The 18733-nt window shown below is 38.5% G+C and overlaps 1 protein-coding gene across 7 annotated transcripts in view; it reads right to left on the bottom strand.

The window, feature by feature from the left end:
* The window catches only part of akap13a (A-kinase anchoring protein 13a), a 134662-nt gene that overhangs the window by 22746 nt on the left and 93183 nt on the right, over positions 1–18733 (bottom strand). For 5 of the 7 annotated variants that reach the window (XM_088333986.1, XM_088333987.1, XM_088333992.1 and 2 more), the window contains 14 exons: positions 11937–12099; positions 10045–10112; positions 9830–9899; positions 8765–8915; positions 8295–8431; positions 8039–8185; positions 6096–6352; positions 5872–5997; positions 5634–5751; positions 4192–4440; positions 3241–3317; positions 1773–1954; positions 719–801; positions 440–628 (listed from right to left, as the gene is read on the bottom strand). In XM_088333986.1, coding sequence (XP_088190112.1) covers positions 440–628; positions 719–801; positions 1773–1954; positions 3241–3317; positions 4192–4440; positions 5634–5751; positions 5872–5997; positions 6096–6352; positions 8039–8185; positions 8295–8431; positions 8765–8915; positions 9830–9899; positions 10045–10112; positions 11937–12099 — 2017 coding nt within the window. The remainder of the gene's footprint in view (positions 1–439; positions 629–718; positions 802–1772; positions 1955–3240; positions 3318–4191; positions 4441–5633; positions 5752–5871; positions 5998–6095; positions 6353–8038; positions 8186–8294; positions 8432–8764; positions 8916–9829; positions 9900–10044; positions 10113–11936; positions 12100–18733) is intronic. The other 2 variants (XM_088333988.1, XM_088333991.1) reach the window with 1 other exon arrangement.

The raw sequence follows: 18733 nt of genomic DNA, 5'->3' as shown, positions 1-18733 counted from the left end.
GAAAAAAGAAACTTTTTTATACTCAACAAACTTGAAGTCAACAACACAGAATCCCCTAAAAACGCATATTGACCAATCACAAGAGATCAGATGAGATCAACCTGACTGGGGAGCAGTTTGGTCTATCAGTGTCTTGTTCAAGGAATTCATATTTTTGTTTTCATGGAGTGCTAATCTCTTGGCTGAATGGCTGCCCCCATGGTGCAAAACAAGAGGTTATATCTCTGTTCTCCTTGTACAAGTGTGGCATGAAAAAGGTTGTGCAATGTAAAAGACAGTAAAAGTCACTTAAGTGCCGAAGTTGTCCAACTGTACTGCCAGAAAAACAAAAATGAGTAAGTAAGTAAGTAAGCAGCGGGGCCTGGAAGCAATAACAAACATCGCCAGCATTCCTAAAAAACGGAATACTCGTCAACAGCGTTCAAGCCTATTTGCTTACCTTCCTGCAAAGCGTCCTTCATGATGCATGCCCCCCTGGGGGGCTCTGGCCCTGCAGGCGTCCTGAAGAAGGGCTCACTCTGCCGGCAGGCCTCGTCAACCGGACCGGAGCCCTCGCACAAGCCCCGGAATAGCCGCACCTTCTCCTCCAGCAAAGACAAGATCTCAGTATCCTTCTGTTTTAGCAAGTCTTAAGAAGGAAGAAAAAGAAAGAGAATGAGAATGACTTAATCACATTTATAAATAAGCACCGAGACGCTTCTTAGGGTTATATTCTTACCTCTCATTTCTTTGGCTTTGATCTCCAGTTGTCGCTTGTCGTCTTCGGTCTCGCTAGGAATGCCCTCATCCTCGTCTCTGTCCCTGCAAAAGCAAACAGGAAATTTCATTTTATTCAATGTACATATTCGGGTCTCGATTACATTTGTCATGACTACATGGCAAATTTCGAGTTTTGCTTCATCAATTAATGTTTTATTAATGCAGTTGTCTTTGGAATCATGTACTTGATCACTTTCCCATGCATTATCTTGAAACCAAAATTCAAAAGGAAAACACAGAAAAAACATGAAAGTAAATTATTTTTGTAGCATATCAATAGAACACTACAAAAAATATGTCGCAAAACAAATTACGTAAAATACATATTTTTCAATAAACTCATCCTTCTGTGTTGTTCAATGTTCATGAATTATTTTGAAAAAAATAAGTTAGGAAAATACCATTTTACTTTAAAGTAATATTTCATGCATTTATTTTTTATATAGGACTTTTCATCAGACAATGCCGCTTATTTTGAGTATCATTTTACTTAGTTACTACAAAAACCAGTAAAAAATATAAGTTAACATGACATCTTCAGTGGAACTATAGTTTTTCAGAGTGAGTGAAATAGGTTCCTGATTGAAAACATGATTGAAAATGGGCAGTTGTTATTAACACTTAATCTTTTGAATGTTTAAGACAATACAGCACATTTTTTGGTATTCCTGCATTTCAAGTTAAGCAGGAGTCAGGCTCCCCAATTGAGGCACACCATACAAATCACTACTTACAACACAATTTCAATATATATAGATAGATAGATAGATAGATAGATAGATAGATAGATAGATAGATAGATAGATAGATAGATAGATAGATAGATAGATAGATAGATAGATAGATAGATAGAGAGATAGAGAGATAGAGAGATAGAGAGAGAGAGAGAGATAATATAGCTGAAATTACCAAATAGCACCCAAAAAACATTACACTTACTGGTATCCATGCTTTTTTCAATAACGTTTTATAAAAGTGGATTTATAATAGAATAACTATAGTAATAGACTCACATGGACTGCATGGCGTCTTGTATCAGCTGCATCCAAGAGTTGCGCTCCTCCTTGGAGCTTGCCAACACCTCCATCATCTCCGGCTTCTCGATGCCCGCTGTGATGAGGAAAAGGCCACGCTCCTCATTGGCCACCTCACGCACGATTAACTTCTGCAGTGAGATAACAGTCGAGCGCTGGTCCTAAAGGGATGTGTGGGGGAGGATCAGAATACACAGGACAGGAGAAAAGGATGGTTGATGATGATGAGGCAGTGGACAGGAAATGGGTTGGTGGAGCAGCAAGCAGGGAGAAAGAAAAAAAGTGACAGGATGGATCAATCGTGAGCAGGGATATACAACAGAAAGATTCAATATGCAATTGATGGAATGAGGAAATAAAAAAAGGATGGACAACAACAGATAATAGTCATCTTCCACAGACAAAAACACATTGCATAATGGGTTACAATTGAATTAATCTCTTATTAATTGTATGATTTGTCAGCTTGCATTGTTTTTAATTTTGTTTGGTTTGCAAAATCCCATAACAGCAAAAAACAAACCTGCTTAGAGTGAATATTAAGTAGAAGTGAAGGTGTTTTATGATTTCAGGTGCCAGGCTACTTAACGTGCATTACTGCCACCTATATGTCAACCATGAAACTAAATCACTCAGGACGTTAAGATTTAGAAGGGTTCTAAATTAGTGGCTACTCTAGTACTTTTTTCCAAAAGCTTCCCTCCAATCTACAAACATGTTATTTGTCTTTTTAAAGGCCCCCGCTCTAAAATGGCTGGGCAATTTTGCCATGATGAGCGTGGTTTCGTTGCCGCAAGCCACCGTGTCCCCCCATTCTCGTTCAGTTTGTGTGCGTGTCTGTGTGCTACAATGGAAAAAAGCTGCTCATAGCTATGTTATACCTACATACATACGGAAATCCTTTGTAATTGATTTATGAAAAAAAAAAACGGGACATAATTGTCTGTCTTAGTTGATCAAAAATGCCTGAATAAAATGAATATGGAAATAAATAAAACATTTTTTAAAACAGGATAAAAATATAAAAAATAATTTGGAAGAAAATAAAATATGTACGGGCAGCACGGCAGGGCAGTGGTTAGCGCATGTGCGGCACAGTTCTGAGGTTTTAGTTTGATTTAAATTAATTTTACTATTTTCTGTCTTCATTGGCTTGGTGCTAGTATTATTGCACTTTATTTTACTTTAGTCTATGCATCGTCATTTTTTTTGCGGCCCGTACATTGGTTTGTTTGGGGTTGTGAAAAAAATGGTTATTGTGTTGTATGTGCAATTTGTATGTTTACATTAAAATAAAAATGCTAAAAACAGGGGAAAAAACACCACCTATATAAATGGATATATATTACTGAATGAATAATTTTGATGTAATGCCTGTTTCTTATTCATATCAGATATGGTAATGTTCTGGCTTGTAGTATGTTTTTTTTTCGCCGAGCTGACCTACCAACATGGCGAACACATATTTCTGGTCCTTTTCCTGGAGGAAGACTAATACATCAGACAGCAGCAGCGCATGAACATCTGAAAATATTAAGAACAAATATGCATTTTCTGTATCCATAGATACATACTGTATTTTCCGGACTATAAAGTGACCCCAGTTTTAAAGTGCGCTTTAAAACCCGGTGAGCTTTATATACACCAAGGAACACAGTGGACACTTTACTACTAGGCCCCCAGTGGTACAGGTGACATACGAAAAGGCAGTAGAGCTTATGTCATTATCACACTTTTTGTACTCAAAGTACCAGCAGACTGATTTGCATAGCGTATTCTGATGAGTTAAACAGTCTCTCCACTTCACAAACGTAAGTTAGTGATTAAAAAACATAAGTTCTTTGATCAAAATACTACATAAGCTTTTACGTACGTAAACATTTAAAACCACAGCATTATTGCTGTACAGGTAAAGAATATGTGAGAGTGTTTAACCTATTCAGAATGCAGAATAGAATAACCGACGCAAATCAGTGTTTCTGGCACCAGGATTAAAAATAATGTGGTATGAGATAAGCGCTAATGCCTTTTGGCATGTCATCTTTACCACTGGTGGTCTAATGGAAAAGTGTCGGCACTCTCACCACCACTACTTGGGTTTGATTCCCATTGCATACAATGTTATGAAATTTTGGTAAGCGACACTTATCGACCAATCAAATTTTGCATTAATATATAATTGATTTATTAAAGGCCCAATGGTTATACATGGGTACAAACCGTAGCTCTTGCTGCTGTTTCAATTTAATGCGCCATGTAGTCCGGTGCGCCTTATGTATGAAAATTATATGACAAAAGAATATTTTTGGGGGATGCGCCTTATAATCATGTGCGCCTTGTAGTACGGAAAATACAGTACATATTTTTGCCCGTCTTTTAGTAAACTAAATGTCTTTACCTTTCAAGCGCCCCTGACTACTCTTGAGTTGCAGCGCGCCATCATGCACCAGGCGCCGCCGGAGCAGGTCTTCCCGGGCAAAGATTTGCCCACTTTTCATCATCATGATGGACTTGCTGTCGGTGCGGCTGTGAAAGTCCTTGAGGCGCCGCCGCTTGTCGTGTTCGTTAATGCGGCCGTCTACGCCTGCGATTGCTTCCTTTACCAGGCGCAGCGCTTCCGACAGCCCGTCATAATCGACATCGCCCTCTGCGCAAAAAACAGCTGGGCTACTGAGGATTCAAGACTTTTTTGCTTTCTCTTTGTACTTTTGGTATCATCACTGTGTTTAGTAGCAGTGCTAATACAGCGGTAATATAGAGGAAATTAGACAGCGGTGTAAGTTTCACTTTGTCGACATTTTGTTACATCATAGCCATATTCCCGAAAGAAATAAAATGTTTCCCCCAAGTAATGGCATTCATAAATAGTTGTAGAAATAGTTTTGGCTTTCTTCATTTTTTATGAGTATGAAATATATCCCTGGCGATTAGCTGGTATTACTCTTGGATGCTTTTTTTTGGATGTTATCCTCAGTAATGCTGGAAGGGAAGTGTGACAATTGTTTAAAAGCTAAGTACACAATGTTTGTTAATATTTATTCTTAACAATGAAATGTTGAGTAAAGGCAAAACATATTTTACATAAAGAAAATTAAAAATATTTATCTTTCGCAAAATATATGCCCACTTTCTTGAGCAGGTAAGTTCTTATTGCCTTGTAGGCATGGTGACCAACGGAACCGCGAAAAAAATATTGTTAAACTGGATAGATTTTGGGGTGTTATTCCTTTCTTATTCCATTATATCTGACTTAAAAAATAAGATAAAAATAAGTATAATGAGGAAAATAATACGACACAGAATTTTGCTTTTCTTTTTTTCAACTTTTTTTTATTAACCATTTAAAAAATATATTTTTAGTAAGATGAGAAAAGCTAAAATAAGCTAAATTATCTCCCAATGGATTAAATACAATTACATTGAAAGATTATTGTACTTTTTTGACTACATTTTTGCCTAGGTTTCCCATTGGGATTTTTTTCATGCCACAAATAAAGATTGTTTCCCCCCATTTTTAATAATTCTCGCTGTTTTTAATACAACACTGGCATATGAATGCGGACAAAGAGTAATTTATTGTATTATTTCTGAACTGACTAGAGAATTTTATTTATATCTGTACATTCAAGGAACTGTGCGGGTCAGATGTATCGACATTTCGTTCTGTATACACGTGTACTAGAATGACAATAAAGTAGATCTGAATCTGAATCTGACAATTACAGGAATCCCCAATGCACATTTGATCTTGCACAGTTCACTACAAGTACAGTGGTTGGGAGCCGAGTCTGCGACTTAATCACTAAGCTGAAATGTCAATAGTCAATGCACTTGTCTGACCTTTGGTGTGCTGCAGGATCCTTTGAATTAGCACAGGGTACTTGGTTATCCTCTGGGTCACCAACAAGATGCATTCTGGGATTCCAAGGCGCCTAACAATGCTACTGCTCATCTTTTTCTGATTAAAAAAAATAAATTTTAACTAAAGCACCAATACCTTCTCAGTTGTATCATCTGTTAAACAAATACTATTTTAGTTTAAAGCAGGCCATTTGGATGAAGAGAAAGAAGGACATACTTTGATGAACGCCTTGAAGCGTTTGTCTTTGGTCAGAAGGTCCTTGTACAGGTTGACGGCCTCATTGTGCCGACTGCAGAATCTACCGTAGATCCTTTTTATGCTTTCACTGTTGCATCCTGAGAACTTAATACAAAAAAGGGAAATACTTTTCATCATTTGTTTTTCTTTAATGTCTCACTAATGTTCTTAATTGAGTATTTGAAAATGTTTTTATCTGTTACCTGGCTGAGGAGGATGTCCCCTATCCGGTGAATGATGACACCTCGTTCAGAGTAGCCCCCCTCGGCCTGGCTCTCACGCTTCCTCTCCAGCAGGCGCAGGAGAAGTTGCGTGTGGAGCTCCAACAACTCATCCAGGGCAGGGAAAAGGCGCTCCAAGGTATGCGGCTCTAGTTGCACTTCCTTTTGCAGACCTTTACTATACACCTCCGACATGATACGCAGAGTGCGGATGTGGTGCAACTCGGTCTGCATCAGCTCTGTTGTACAACACATTAAATAATGACGTGATAAAGCGACACTATCTGGGGGCCTATAACTGATTTGAGGGATGTCCAACTGCGAAAGAACAAAATGGCGGCGACCCTGTTCGGCTGCGGCTACATCGGCTCGCTACAGTTTTTTACACTTCGGCCATAAAACCCAGTCTTCGACTCAGTTTTGACGGCGCACAAAGTCAACTCAAACTGCAGATTAATATACGATCGCAGTTTTTTTGCTGGATATGTGATCATCCAGACATCAAGCGCTCGGTGCTACGACCACTTGGGAGTGTTTATTTAGCCATGGACTGCTACGTCAACAAGACCCAGCGGCCTACAAAGCAGCGAAGCAGAGTGGCAAGAGAGCGGTTTGACCGGAGGAGGAAGCGAGGTTGTCGGGCCGGGCTAAGCGCTAGGCTAAAACGCCTCTCCCATCCATTTTCCTCTCAAACATTCGCTCTCTGGACAATAAACTGGACCATTTACAACTGGAAGTAACATCGAACCGCGAGATGACGAACTGCTGCGCTAAAATTCTGACGAAGACATGGTTAATCTTATCTATCCCGGCTGACGCTCAAGGAAACTGTGCGGGTCAGATGTATCGACATTTCGTTCTGTATACACGTATACACGAATGACAATAAAGTATATCTGAATCTGATTCGTGTGTTTTGTATATTTTATATTAGAAAGGCACTGAAGCCACATATATCAGGAAACATTCTAAATCCAGCACAGGTAACATCTGATTTACAACCTTCTCGACTTATGACCGCCTGTGCTAATGACCATGACCTGCAGATTTCTAATTCTTTTAAAATTTAATATTTGCCATCGCCATGCATATCAGCTCAGCAATGTGTTCAATTGTTTTGGCAGCCACCCGGCACAGCTATTTACTAACACAATAATAAATACAGTCTCTGCAGCGGATCACGCCAAGGTAATAAATCTACGGCCAGACGTCGGAACCCATAATGGTGTAAGTCGGATGACACCATATACATTTTCAACTTACAAGAATCTCTCCTCAGGTTCTCTTTGGAAATATTTGGCACTTTTGTGACTGTGAAATAATATGTGATCAAGAGAGATGTGTTTCCTTTGAGGACTACAATGTTGTGTAAAACAGTCTTATTACATTCAGGGAGCTGTGTTGACAGTATCGAAAAACCCAATGCATATTATGAGCCAAGCTGTGAGATGACACAGTTTTTTTACATTTCAATTTGTGAGGGATAAATATATTTTATTTCAACATAAAAATCAAAATGTTCTCCAGTTTTGTTTTATTTAATAATCCATAAAACGTTTAGGACGTTTTTTTGAGGATAAAAATAATCTAAATATTTTTTGAATGATTTTTCCTTTTTACTAAAGTCCTTTTAAAAAAACATCCCATTTTTAAAAAAATAGTATATTGGGTAAGACGAAAACATCAGAGTTGTAGTTTGATGATCCAAATTAAACCCGGGTCTCTACATTTTGCTATTTTAACATTTTTTTTCTTCAATTTTTCTCCACATTTAAGGACTCACAATTTTATCAACGCCACCCAAAACAGATTTAGAATCAGAAAAAAAATATATAACAGGGTAGATGTGGAAACAGTCTACTATAGTGATCTGATCCAAATTGGGATCCTAATTTTGCATAAAGGAGGTAGTGGCCTATAAGCACCGTAGATGACGTCCTGTCTCTTGACCAGGTCGCGGTCCAGCTGTTGCAGGAATTGCTGCTCAACACCTAAACTCCACGAATCAGCCTCCATCTCCTTGGCCTCACCCTCAAACTCGCCCATTAGTTGGCTGTCCATCATATCAGTCCCTGTAAAGGAATTAGTAAAACTTCAATTTTAACATCTTATTTTTTGGGGGTGGAGCATTTATGACTGTAATTATTGTAAAGACAACTTAATGTGTTTTTGTTTATTTACATGGTTGCGAAGGTGTGTAATGACCTTCATCGGTGAGAGATTCCATTGACTCTGTGACCTGATTTGTCCTGTTGAGCGAGTCAGTGGACTGGGATAGATAACGCAGGCCTTTGATGGGAATCTCGTCAAACACTGGACTACATGGACACACACACAAACACACACCCACTCAAAAATCATTGTGTGTGTATCATCAATTGCTGTCAAATTATGTTCGAAATAAAAAGTTTTCATTCATTCACGTAACGTCAAATTTATTTGTAAATTCTTTAATCACATGTATGTGTTTGTCTTGCTGTCGGTCACCCCTCTTGAGGGATATGACCAAGGTAGATAGATAGAATAGATTAATCACAAAAGAGTCTCAAAGGGCTACGGATATTCGCAGTTGACTGACATTCAGCTGATATTGAAGCCACACAAGACTTTGGAAAAACTAAAAAGAAAAAACAGTCATTGAGCCCACTAACCCTGCAATGTTGCTGATGGACAGACTTTTTGACAGGTTGTTGCCGTGGAAAGGCATAAGGCTGGTGTGGCGGCGTGACTGAGGCATTGTGAGAGATATGTGGTCCTCAGGGGACAAGATGGCTGACCAGGGCCGTTCTCTCGTACCACAGGCTAGACAAGGGCAAAAGCAAACTGGTTACCAAATTAGTGCCCAAAACATTTCACACAAAAAATGGTTCAAGGGTAATAACTCTTTCAAATGAGTACAGATGTATAAATAGGTCATAGGTTTTATATTGATGGTTAACTTTACACTTTTAGTGCTTGATAACTCTATCCAAAGTCACTACTGATGTTGGATAGTGAGAAGGGGGGTTCCTTATAATACATTGAATTTTTATACAGCACTTTGAGTTGCAGGTCGGTGTCTCAAAAGTACTATACAAATACATTTTGATTTGATATTCAAATTCAGTATATGGAAAAAAAAACTTGAAAAGTGACTGTTCTTAAGAAAAATAAATGGATAAAAAAACAAGAAGAAATACACGCATAAATGGAAATTTAAAGTGAAATTTAAGTTTAAAAAGAGAACATTATAAAAGGTAAATTGTTTAAAACATGGCCTGTATAAAAATCATGTATTGTTTTAAAATAAAATATTTAAATCCAAAATTTAAGATGTGTTTAAAACAAAAAAAGTAGGTATGTTTTTCTGACTTTAATATTGGACAGGCGATTTCATAGGATGCCAATTCATTAGTTTGACTATTACTGCGCACTGCTTTAATATGTTACTATCGGCCAATAATGATGCTGTTCTTTGTTACACACACCCTTTAGGGTTGATCTGCATTTTTAACTTATGAAATGTAAAAAGGCAAAAAGTTAAGCTAAAAACACTTTTGCATGGAAAAAGTAACTCCAGAGTTTGTTTGCTGTTCAATTGCACTGGAATGTGCTGGAAGCAGTTCTACAAATTTTCAAATAATCCACACATTGACATTTGAAATGGCGTGTGTACTTAGTAGATCTTGCTGTACATGGCTGCTTGTTTTAAGCTGTGACTGAGGATCTCAACTCACGTTTGTTCCTCATGGTGACACCAGGGAAGGAGCTGGAATCCGGCACTGTATTAAACTGCTGCCTGGGCAGCTGGCCAGAGTTAAGTTATCGAAGAGAGATAGAGAGAGAAAGAGTGTGTGTGAGAGACAAATAGAAGAGAAGAAGCAAAACCAGAAGCAACGTCAGGATCGGCCCACGGGACAACATGCAAATGGATTCAGTGGAGCCTCTTTACCTTCATCTTAACCTTGGCGCAAACGCCCAGGCCGTCCCTGCAGCCCTTGTGCACGCATGCGTTGCAGTCTGGAAAGAAATCGAGAGAATGGTGGTTGAAAAAAAGGTGTGGTGGCTGGAAAACTGGCCTGTTAATGAAAAACAGATTGCAGCGTGTGATGCAACACAGGAGTAATACTGAGGGAGAGTCTAAGATGGCTGACGAACGTATTAGCTAGCCATTGCTTTGCATGGGAAAGTTTCTAAGTCATGGGGGGATTGTCTTTGATTGTTGAACAAATAAATCAGTATCCGATGAACTCTCATACGTCATCTTATCATCAAACATTAGTACAAACTTTGAAATGGTTGACTGCATTAAGGATAAACAACGATGGAATAAGTTCTACCCTCCCAGATCAGAAGCTCCCAGAAATAGGGCTGTTTTTACTGCCTGGAAAAGCTTGTGAGTACAAGGAACTGAAGTCCATAGAAGATCTTGCTTGAGAAAATATAACCCCTGACTCATGTCAAAAACAATCGAACCAAATTAACCTTGGTTTTTTTTTGTTTTCCAGCATCGTCTTCCTTATGAAAATACATACTCCCTACTTTGGAAATGTCAATGCAAGTGAGTCGAATGACAGAAAATTTTAAGTTTTTGGCCCACACGACAGGTAATCATCATGTATTTTTATTACTGTTAAAATCAGACATAATTACAAATTCATTTTTTTATATTTACTTTTAATTCTACTCATAGACAAGAACATTTCTATTTTCTTTTACAAAGTGTATACTTTTTACCATTCTTTTTGAGCTTTTTTGGGTACAATATGTATTTGAATGTATTTATTTTTCTTTTGGGTGTACTTACTATAAACATGTTTTTTCAAAATCTTTCTTTTGTTTGACAAGTTTTTGGGGGTTTCACTTCTAATCGTTTTAATGGAGCGGTTTCTATTTTTACCTCTGTGCCTTTTTTATTTATTGTCCACCTTGCCAATTATGCAACACAGCCTACTTTTACTTTGGTGTCCCACTGCCTTTTTCTCCTTCATAACACATTTTACGGGGGCTTTTTATGACATTCTGCGGAGGCAGGGCCCGCATATTCGCTCAAGCTCGCACAAAAGAGTGACTGTGCAAATGCTTGAATGTCTTCAAGTCCGGCATCTGCCTGGAAACACTCTCATAGGCAACGAGAAACACAATGACGGCACATACGAGCAGAAAGCTGCTTTCTGAATTTGCAGACGGTTGCGCCAATATCTTGCGCAAGCAATGACATCCCCTTTTTTACTTTTGTCATACAAGCCAGACTTGTTAATAACTTTTGCAGCTGCCTTTTACTTAGGAAGGCATTTTGGTACAACAAATACGGAGCTAAAATAAAATGGCCCAAAAAAATTTAAAGAGCAAGCATAAAACGTGGTAGAGTGGTTGTAATCTATGGGTGGCTCATATAACAATATTTGATCTTGAAGGTTGTAAGCTCAAAAAGCACAATGATTTGTTTTTCGTATGTAAGGCCCATTCTATTCAGTTTAGAGTTTTTGGCAGCCACCATCTCTGCCCTGCCACTAGCCCAATGCTGCTAGCACAAGAACACGCATCATCAGCTAGCGCTACTCAGTAGGGGCAGGGTGTTAAATGCATACAAGTCAAGCTATGACACTAGTTAAATTGTATTTTTTTCTGGAAGAAATCTTTTTGAAAATGTACTACCATTACAAAACAAAAATGCCATCACTAGTTATGAGGCACCACAGGATAACCGCAGTCATTTTACTCCACCAGGAACTATGAATGCTATGTGATCTACCAAAGCAACTCTTGTGTGGGAGCCTACTAGATGTGTGCAGTAAAACCACATGACTAAAACACACTATGAGGACATGTGATAATACTTACATGTGCATTGGAAAATATCCTTGCTACTGAGGGTTTTATTGCACTGGGAACAGTGTGAACACTGCAATGCCTGACTAGCACCTACAACAGCAAATTGATGCCCATTGACTGCCTTCTTCTCTTTCTCCTTAGCGTCCTTCTCCTTTTTGTCCTTCTCCTTTTCCTGAAAAAGTGGTAAAGAGAGCAAACAAAGGAAAATGTGACTTAGCATCGAGAAAAAAAGCGAAGAAGTTCACGTCTTGATGTTTGAAAATGTTCTCATCGTAATCCAGCTGAGCAGCGTTATTACAAGGCCGACAGGGGGTCCTGGATTATTATGCGGTTCATTATTTACGCAAAGAACTAATTGCCTCATTACATGAGACAGCACATCTTGTAGTTGAGTTCATTTGGGATGCTTTTCACAATCAAAACGCAACATGGGCTTGACCCCTGGCTGTTGTCTACGAGATGAGCAAGGCTGCAGAATGTAGGAGGAAGGAAGCACCTGATGCACATTTCCTCTTTCTTTTTACTGTACGAGCTTCAACTACATGGACAACCATAGCAATATAGCACCTTTTCATTTCAAGATGCTACAAATGTGAGTCGCAATGGGTGGGTAAATCCTTCATTACCCAATTTCAGCACCACTAACACATTAAATGTCGATGGTATTAAAACATCCCCATTTGGCTTCTGATTGCAGCCCATTTACATCCATATATACATACAACTCTGAAACGTTGTCTAGCCCAGGGGCGGGAAACTATTTGTCGTGGCTGTCTGCATTGTGGTAAAACAATCGGCCAATCCAATTTTTGTATTTATCAATAAATATACATGTAGATATCTACATGTTATGTTTCTCTATATTTGTTTTTAAACAGATTAGTTTCATCAAATTGGTTGTGACACATTTACAGTTAAAGCAAACTAATAAATAAGGTCCATGTTTTAAGTGCTAAATTTAAAATTTAGTTTTGTACTATTAGTGCAGTTGTTTTTTTTTTTTGCAGAATTTCTACTGTCATATTTGTATAAAATTAAATTATACTATAAAGTAGTATATAAGTATTTTTGTAGTATTACTGTAGATATATTTTGTAGGATTTCTGTAGTATTTTTGAAGTATTTCCAAAGTAGTATTTTCAAAGTATTTATAGAGTTTTTGTGTAGTGTTTCTGCAGTATTTTGTAGTATTTCCATAATATAATTTTTGTAGTGTGTGTAACTTTTTGTAGCAATACTTTAGTTTTATTTTTGTAGTATTTAGGTTGTAATATTTATGTGATACTTGAATTATGTTTTGCAGTATTTTAGTCGTATTTTCGTAGTATGTCCGTCATAGTATTCTTGTTGCAGACAGTCAAAAGGACGATGGGGACAAAGTTAGCACCATATTTTTATTAGTAGTACTATATTAACCATTATATATATTGTCGTTATTGGTTCTCTATTTTTGTTTAGCGGGCTGCATAAAAAGCTTAAAGGGCCACGTGAGCCGTAGTTTGCCCACCCCTGGTCTTGCCCACCTTTCATAGTGGTTGAGAAAAACCACTGTGGCTGTGGTTATGAAGGCACCTAGCACCAACATTACATAAAGGTGGGGCAAAAGGGCAAAGGGTTTGTTAACACAGACAATTTGACAAAGATTTGCTTGGTCATGAATATTCAAAGAGTAAGCATATACAGACATTAAAAGCTACAATGACCATGATATAATCCTTTTTGCTTTGAGTCGTTAGGAATGACACAGTGTAACGTGACTCTGACCACTCCCGAGAGGTGTGACAGCTGAGAGAGACGTTCCGTCTGGGAATTAATTTTTCCCGTGCCTTGGCTCACCGTTTTACAGACAGAGGGAGCTAGCGAGATGACGTCATCCCCCTGTCTTGATGGTCATCGCAATTCCAATGAAGAGAGGCAGAGAAGAACAAGAGATCCTATTTTCACGGCTTTCTGTCACGTAGAACCCACCTAAGCCCAAAGGAAATGAACGAAGCAGTTTTCCAAAGCTCAGGCTAACAAAGCAACAGTGAAGAACTCTAAGTGGAAAATCAAAACCAAGAACGTAAGAGGACCTTTAAGGAAAAGTATAACGAATGTTGGCAAACAGAAACATTCGGGAACAGAATTTTTTCCCCCACCATAACCGTTGAAAAAATAGTCTTTCTGAAAAGTGGGATGAAGCTTTTTGCAGACAAGAATGGCAACTATATGATGAAGGTGCTGTATATGAGTCAAATCAGAAGGTTTCTTCTGCTACTGTTAACCATGGACACCAGTAAGTACTATCTGTTTCATGTGGGGGAGTAAACCCCTACTAAAAAATGCCAGGTTGTACAAGAGACACCACAAGAAGTTGTGCCCCAACGACCCAGCCGATTAAGGGGTTTATAAACCATGAAAAAAAAAAAAGTTTGTATAAGCATGTACAGTGAAGTCTCACATGATAGTTTTGCCTAGTAAGCATCACAATAAATAATTCCATTGATTATTCTTTGGATTTTTAGCAATGTCAGCAAAAGACTTTCCCTAAAGAACAAAATTAATAATTTAAAAAATGCATAACCAGGAGACACATTACTTTCCTTTCTTTGGATTATCTTGAAAACGATTCCCACTCCTTTTTTCTCCAAAGAAAATTGCATGCCCGCCAGATCTCTATAAGTGTGTCAAGTCATACTGCTATTAATTTCAATTTTAAGTATACAAAATAAACTATAAACTATAGAGAAATTGAAGGACACTATGTTATTACAAGCTATCATTATTAATCCCAACTTCCTCTGCACTACAACAGTTTGTCAAAACATAAAAAGACAAATATATTTTTCCTTCATTTAAGTTTTAAAGAAGAGCATGTTATTTCTACTTATTATAATGCACCTATTGTTTTACCTGCAAAGAACTGAAAGTTCTGATGCGCGTTACACCTCAGTTTTTTTTCTCTAGTACTGCATATTACCATATTTGTGCAATGAATAATCAGTGGAAAAATATCACTGACCACAATCGCATAAAACTGGATGCAACGGGAATTGAACCCGGGCCGTGGGGTGGTGGGCGCCGAGTCCCAGCCACTAGACTACTACTAGTATTGATGATATACGAAAAAGCATTAGGTTTTATCTCGTTATCACACTATTTTTCGTCACAGTATCAGAGCCAAATGTTAAAGAATGTAAATAACAGAAAGTCGTCCTGAAAGATATAAATAAACGCAAAAAAACATGACCAGGGCAACAACTCTCGTGTATCTGATGATGAATCAGGCTTTGAAAGACAATAAAAACATTAATTGTAAATTTTATGTCAATAAATTATTTTAATCACGTCTGTACATATTCACTACTGTCACTTATAATGCTGAGATTGAGCGAAGACGAAGTAATACAAAACTAAATACCTACCTTTAATCAAAATTTAGGGGTATGTATTACAGTGGGACCTCGCTACTTCGCACTTCGACGTTCGCGGCTTCAGAGCTTCGCGGCCTGTTAATAGTTAAAAAAAAAAAAAAAAAATTCTGAAGGGGCGCTGCTACTTCGCAGATTTTCACTTTTAGCGGGTGGTTTTGGTCCCCATTAACCGGGTCTAAAAAATAATAATTAAAAAAAAAAACAATTTTTTTTTTCTTACTTGCGCCGCACCGCGGGTGCCGTTCGGTCGCTCCCGCGAGCGAGCCCCTAACCCGCTGCGCAATGGCACCCGAGGGCAAACTCGGCCGAGTAGGTCGGGCGCTCGGCGCTGAGGCCGGGCAGCACGGCGACGCAGTGGTTAGCGCGTGTGAGGCACAGTTCTGAGGTCGTGGGAACCTCCTGCGTGGGTTCAAATATTTATTTATTTATTTTTTTGGAAGGGGCGTCGCTACTCCGCAGATTTTCACTTTTTGCGGGTGGTTTTGGTCCCCATTAACCGGGTCTAAAAAATAATAATTAAAAAAATATATATATATTTATTTATTTATTTTTATTTTTTTGAAGGGGCGTCGCTACTTCGAAGATTTTCACTTTTTGCGGGTGGTTTTAGTCCCCATTAACCGGGTCTAATAAAATAATAATTAAAAAAAAAAATATATATATATATATATATATATATATATATTCTGGACTGTCTCAGAAAATTAGAATATTGCGATAAAGTTCTTTATTTTCTGTAATGCAATTAAAAAAACAAAAATGTCATACATTCTGGATTCATTACACATCAACTGAACTATTTAAAGCCTTTTATTATTTGAATATTGCTGATTTTGGCTTACAGCTGAAAAAAACTCAAAAATCCTATCTCAAAATATTAGAATACTTCCTCAGACCAAGTAAAAAAATAATTTTATAACAGCAAAACTAAATCAAACATTTGAAAATGTCCATTGATGCACTCAGTACTTGGTTGGGAATCCTTTTGCACGGATTACTGCGTCAATCCGGCGTGGCATGGAGGCAATCAGCCTGTGGCATTGCTGAGGTGTTATTGATGCCCAGGGTGCTTCGATAGCGGCCTTCAGCTCATTTGCATTTGTAGGTCTGGTGTCTTTCATCTTCTTCTTAACTATACCCCACAAATTCTCGATGGGGTTCAGGTCAGGGGAATTAGCAGGCCAATCAAGGACAAGGATGCCATAGTCAGTGCACCAGTTACTGGTGGTTTTGGCACTGTGGGCAGGTGCCAGATCATGCTGGAAAATGAAATCCTCATCTCCATAGAGCTTTTCAGCAGATGGAAGCATGTAGTGCTCTAATATCTCTTGGTACACAGTTGCATTTACTCTGGACTTGATGAAACACAATGGACCAACACCAGCAGCTGACATGGCTCCCCAAACCATTGCTGACTGTGGGAACTTCACACTGGATTTCAAGCAACTTGGATTTTGCTCCTCTCCAGCCTTTCTCCAGACTCTGGCGCCTTGACTTCCAAATGAAATGCAAAACTTGCTTTCGTCTGAAATGAGGACTTTGGACCACTCTGCAACTGTCCAGTGCTTCTTCTCCATAGCCCAAGTCAGACGCTTCTTCCGTTGTCTTGAGTTCAGAAGTGGCTTGACCATGGGAATACGGCTATTGTAGCCCATTTCCCGGACACGTCTGTGAACTGTGGCTTTTGATACCTGGACTCCAGCTTCAGCCCACTATCTTTGAAGCCCCCCCAAATTCTGGAAGCGGCTCTTCTTCACAATTTTGTTAAGGCTGCGGTCATCTCTCTTGGTTGTGCAGCGTTTCCGGCCACATTTTTCCCTTCCAACAGACTTTTTGTGGATATGCTTTGAAACTGCACTCTGTGAACAGCCTGCTCTTTGAGAAATTTCTTTTTGAGTCTTACCCTCCTGATGGAGGGTATCAATGATGGTCCTCTGGACAGCAGTCAGATCAGCAGTCTTCCCCATACTTGTGATTTAGTTCACTGAACCAAGCTGAGAGTTTTAAGGCTCAGGAAACCCTCGCAAGGTGTTTCAAGTTAATTAGATGATTCAGGTGATTAGTTTAATAGCCTACTTGTATACTTTTTCATGATATTCTAATATTTTGAGATAGGATTTTTGAGTTTTCTTAAGCTGTAAGCCAAATTCAGCAATATTAAAATAATGAAAGGCTTGAAATAGTTCAGTTGATGTGTAATGAATCCAGAATGTATGACATTTTTGTTTTTTTAATTGCATTACAGAAAATAAAGAACTTTATCACAATATTCTAATTTTCTGAGACAGTCCAGTATATATTTATATATATATCTATATATATATATATATATATATAATTATTTTTTTAAATTTATTTTTTAAAGGTGCGCCGCTACTTCGCGGATTTTCACATATCGAGGGGGGTTTTGGTCCCTATTAACCGCGATAACCGAGGTCCCACTCTATACACAAATAAAAATGGTATTTTAAAATTAAATTCCAGTCTTCACGCAATTATTCCTGAAACATGCTCACAGGTCAAGTCTGTTTGCACTTCTGCATGTGAAATGTTATGTTGCACTATTTTAAACGTTACGCCAGTGCCCCAGCCACTGTTCAACGGGTGGGTTTTTTAACTCGATCTTAGAGTAACAATACAACATTTAAAATACTCTTTCATGGTAAAAACTAGCAAAATAGTTTATGTATCCTTTAAGAGATCAGAATGTAAGCCAAAACACTAACTTTTGCCCTACTTGTTCGTGACATTTTTTCAGTTTATAATATTTTCGACACTTTTGAAGGTCTGACTGTGTCGAAACTTGCACTTCCTGTCACAAAAACAGTTCAACCAAGTGAAACCCTGCACAAGTGTCTAAGACATTTGATAAAAAAACTGTGCGTCTGATGCAAAAGGCATTGTCAAAAATCAAACGAGAAAACAAAGCGGCTTATATGACAACCCTCTAACAATGCTAATTCTACATTTAAGACATCAGCAGGAAATACCACAGCAAAGACTATCAAAATCAGATATTCGGAACACAACATGAAAAACCCGGTCCTTCTACCTCCTGCCAACCCTTCCACCTCCTCAATGAGAAGCCATGGCTCCGCATCAGCCTCCTGCAAGACATCGCTTGCACAGCAACGGCGGCTAAACCAAACAGCAGCGAGACGCCATCGAGCCGAGTGGCAAAGAGGAAGTGTGGCCGACACTTCTGCAAAGAGTGATGCTCTGACGACACCGCTGCAGTTACAAGCCGGTTTGAGGATTGCACGCAAAGGCCTTGTAATGTGGCATGTCACTTAAAAAATTATTTGAATGAGTTAAAGTGTGCAGAGGTGGTGACAACCGCTGTTCTTTTCTTACTTTACTTCCTCTGAAACTCCTGTGAAGTTTTCAAACATT

The sequence above is a fragment of the Urocampus carinirostris genome, chromosome 4, assembly GCF_059441175.1.
Source record: "Urocampus carinirostris isolate Australia breed hairy pipefish chromosome 4, RoL_Ucar_1.0, whole genome shotgun sequence".
Classification (NCBI taxonomy): Eukaryota; Metazoa; Chordata; class Actinopteri; order Syngnathiformes; family Syngnathidae; genus Urocampus; species Urocampus carinirostris.
Note: the sequence above shows the minus strand (reverse complement) of the source record. Positions and strands in the feature narration are given on the sequence as shown.